The sequence below is a fragment of the Trypanosoma conorhini genome (assembly GCF_003719485.1).
Source record: "Trypanosoma conorhini strain 025E chromosome Unknown Tco_14.4_contig_01017, whole genome shotgun sequence".
NCBI classification, from domain to species: domain Eukaryota; phylum Euglenozoa; class Kinetoplastea; order Trypanosomatida; family Trypanosomatidae; genus Trypanosoma; species Trypanosoma conorhini.
Genome location: NW_021705095.1, coordinates 1 through 2122, shown reverse-complemented (window position 1 = coordinate 2122; position 2122 = coordinate 1). Strand labels below are relative to the sequence as shown.

The window sequence follows — 2122 nt, the reverse complement described above, 5'->3', positions numbered from 1 at the left end:
ACGCACTTCTGGCCCCTTAAAAGTGCGACGGCTCTGGAGTAGCACTGCCAAGGGAATCTTCGCGCCGCGCCTTCTCCACCACCTCCAGACCGCCAAACGATAGCGCGTAGCAGAGTACGCCCAAGACGACGGAAAGAATTATCCAAGTTTTCACCTGCATGACTTCTGAGAACAAGAAGCAAGAAAAATGAAGGCAAAGAGGGGAAAGGAAAAACCTTCGCTCTAGTGTAGAACCTGATAAAAAGAAGGAGAAGAGTAGCGAATAATAATAATAATAACAAAAACTTGCAGGGCCCTTTGTCGGGTGCGGGGCGCGCCTTTCCGGAAACGGCGAGAAAACGCGCGCGCGCCCCAGGAGGCCCCGGCGGGAATTCCGTGCGGCCCCCTACCGAAGCGCTCGGCGGGCGACGCCAACGCAAAGAGGAAACAAAGAAAACACACACGCAACTATAAACACTAATGTTTGCCAACTAATTTTGCACAGTTTCCATTATTTGACAGGCATCCTCCAGTACGTGCACGCTCTCAACTGAAATCGCAAGCTGACGGGCAAGATTGACAAGTGAGACCTTCTCCCCACGACTGAGGCCGGTTACTGTGTCTTCAGGAAGCATAACAATCCTGAGTGCTGTGGCAATGCCCATAGTTTGAAGTTTTCCCCACACACGGCATTTCTCACAGGTTACACAGTCCATCAAGGTTGTGATGTTATACATCATTCGCTTCATTTGTGGAACAAGTCGATGCGCCTCTGCTGAGCCCAAAAACTTTGCCTCGTTAAATGTTGGGGAACACAATAAGTGATTATTGAAAAGTTCCCGAAGTTCTGCGTGGAGAAGGACGTCTTCCGTTGTAGGCACACCATCGCTCCCAGAGTTAAACACGTTGAGGTCGGAGAGAAACTCAGACCTCGTTTTTGTGAGTGCACGAAGAATAAATTGATAGAGTATATAGAGGTTGTTAATAAATTCCTTGTTGCTGACGATCCGCCTATACATCCCACAGTTGGGAAAGTAGGACACATTAGGATCTCTCAACACTCCCAACTCCTTTAGCGGGGAAATCCCGGCGTCGTCCTTGCGAAAAAATGTGGCCACATGCATTGTAATAGAAGTATGTAATCCACTGATCAGCTTTTTAAAAACCAGTTCTTCCTTGCATTGCTTTTCAGTATTCAACACACCCTCCTTGGATACCTCTGTCATGCAGTTTTCATTATAAATAGCCTGCCACACTCGAGACGCCATGGGTCCTGAATATCCTGTATTTCCCTCAGGATTTTGAAAAATGTCTACGTACGACGCCGCAACCTCTGCATCCCTCCAAGTGCCCCACTGATCAACGTTAAATGGATTTGGCTTTTCATACGAAACACGAGAATCAATGAGTTTAGGATCACTCATATCATACGAATATTTGAGAGCTTCAGGGACATCATTTGCATCACAAGAGCAGACCTGACAGGTATTTTCCTCGCTCATACAGAGTAGTTGAACTGCCCAATAAGGACAAGGCTTCTCCAAATTCACTTTGAAAAAACGGAAAAATGGTCGGCTTGTTATGTTATTTAGAAGTTGAGCAATATGCTTGGTGCCTTTGCTGATTTCATCTAGGGTGCAACAACAGAAGCTTTCCTCCAGAGGGTGGTCCTCGTGATCCTCAGGGTCAGCCGGCTTTGAATCACACTTACCCACGCACTTCTGGCCCTTAAAGTGCGACGGCTCTGGAGTAGCACTGCCAAGGGAATCTTCGCGCCGCGCCTTCTCCACCACCTCCAGACCGCCAAACGATAGCGCGTAGCAGAGTACGCCCAAGACGACGGAAAGAATTATCCAAGTTTTCACCTGCATGACTTCTGAGAACAAGAAGCAAGAAAAATGAAGGCAAAGAGGGGAAAGGAAAAACCTTCGCTCTAGTGTAGAACCTGATAAAAAGAAGGAGAAGAGTAGCGAATAATAATAATAATAACAAAAACTTGCAGGGCCCTTTGTCGGGTGCGGGGCGCGCCTTTCCGGAAACGGCGAGAAAACGCGCGCGCGCCCCAGGAGGCCCCGGCGGGAATTCCGTGCGGCCCCCTACCGAAGCGCTCGGCGGGCGACGCCAACGCAAAGAGGAAACAAAG

General features: G+C 48.7%; 1 protein-coding gene across 1 annotated transcript, besides 2 other annotated features; it reads right to left on the bottom strand.

Annotated features, from left to right (window-relative positions):
- Window positions 1-261: 261 nt before the first annotated feature.
- Window positions 262-284: a microsatellite.
- Window positions 285-470: 186 nt separating this feature from the next.
- Window positions 471-1850, bottom strand: Tco025E_09203 (putative endoplasmic reticulum oxidoreductin; the record flags this gene model as incomplete). Its single annotated transcript, XM_029376028.1, has 1 exon — window positions 471-1850. The coding sequence occupies one exon, from the start codon at window positions 1848-1850 to the stop codon at window positions 471-473; it is 1380 nt and encodes a 459-aa protein (XP_029223892.1).
- Window positions 1851-1951: 101 nt separating this feature from the next.
- Window positions 1952-1974: a microsatellite.
- Between the last annotated feature and the right edge of the window lie 148 nt (window positions 1975-2122).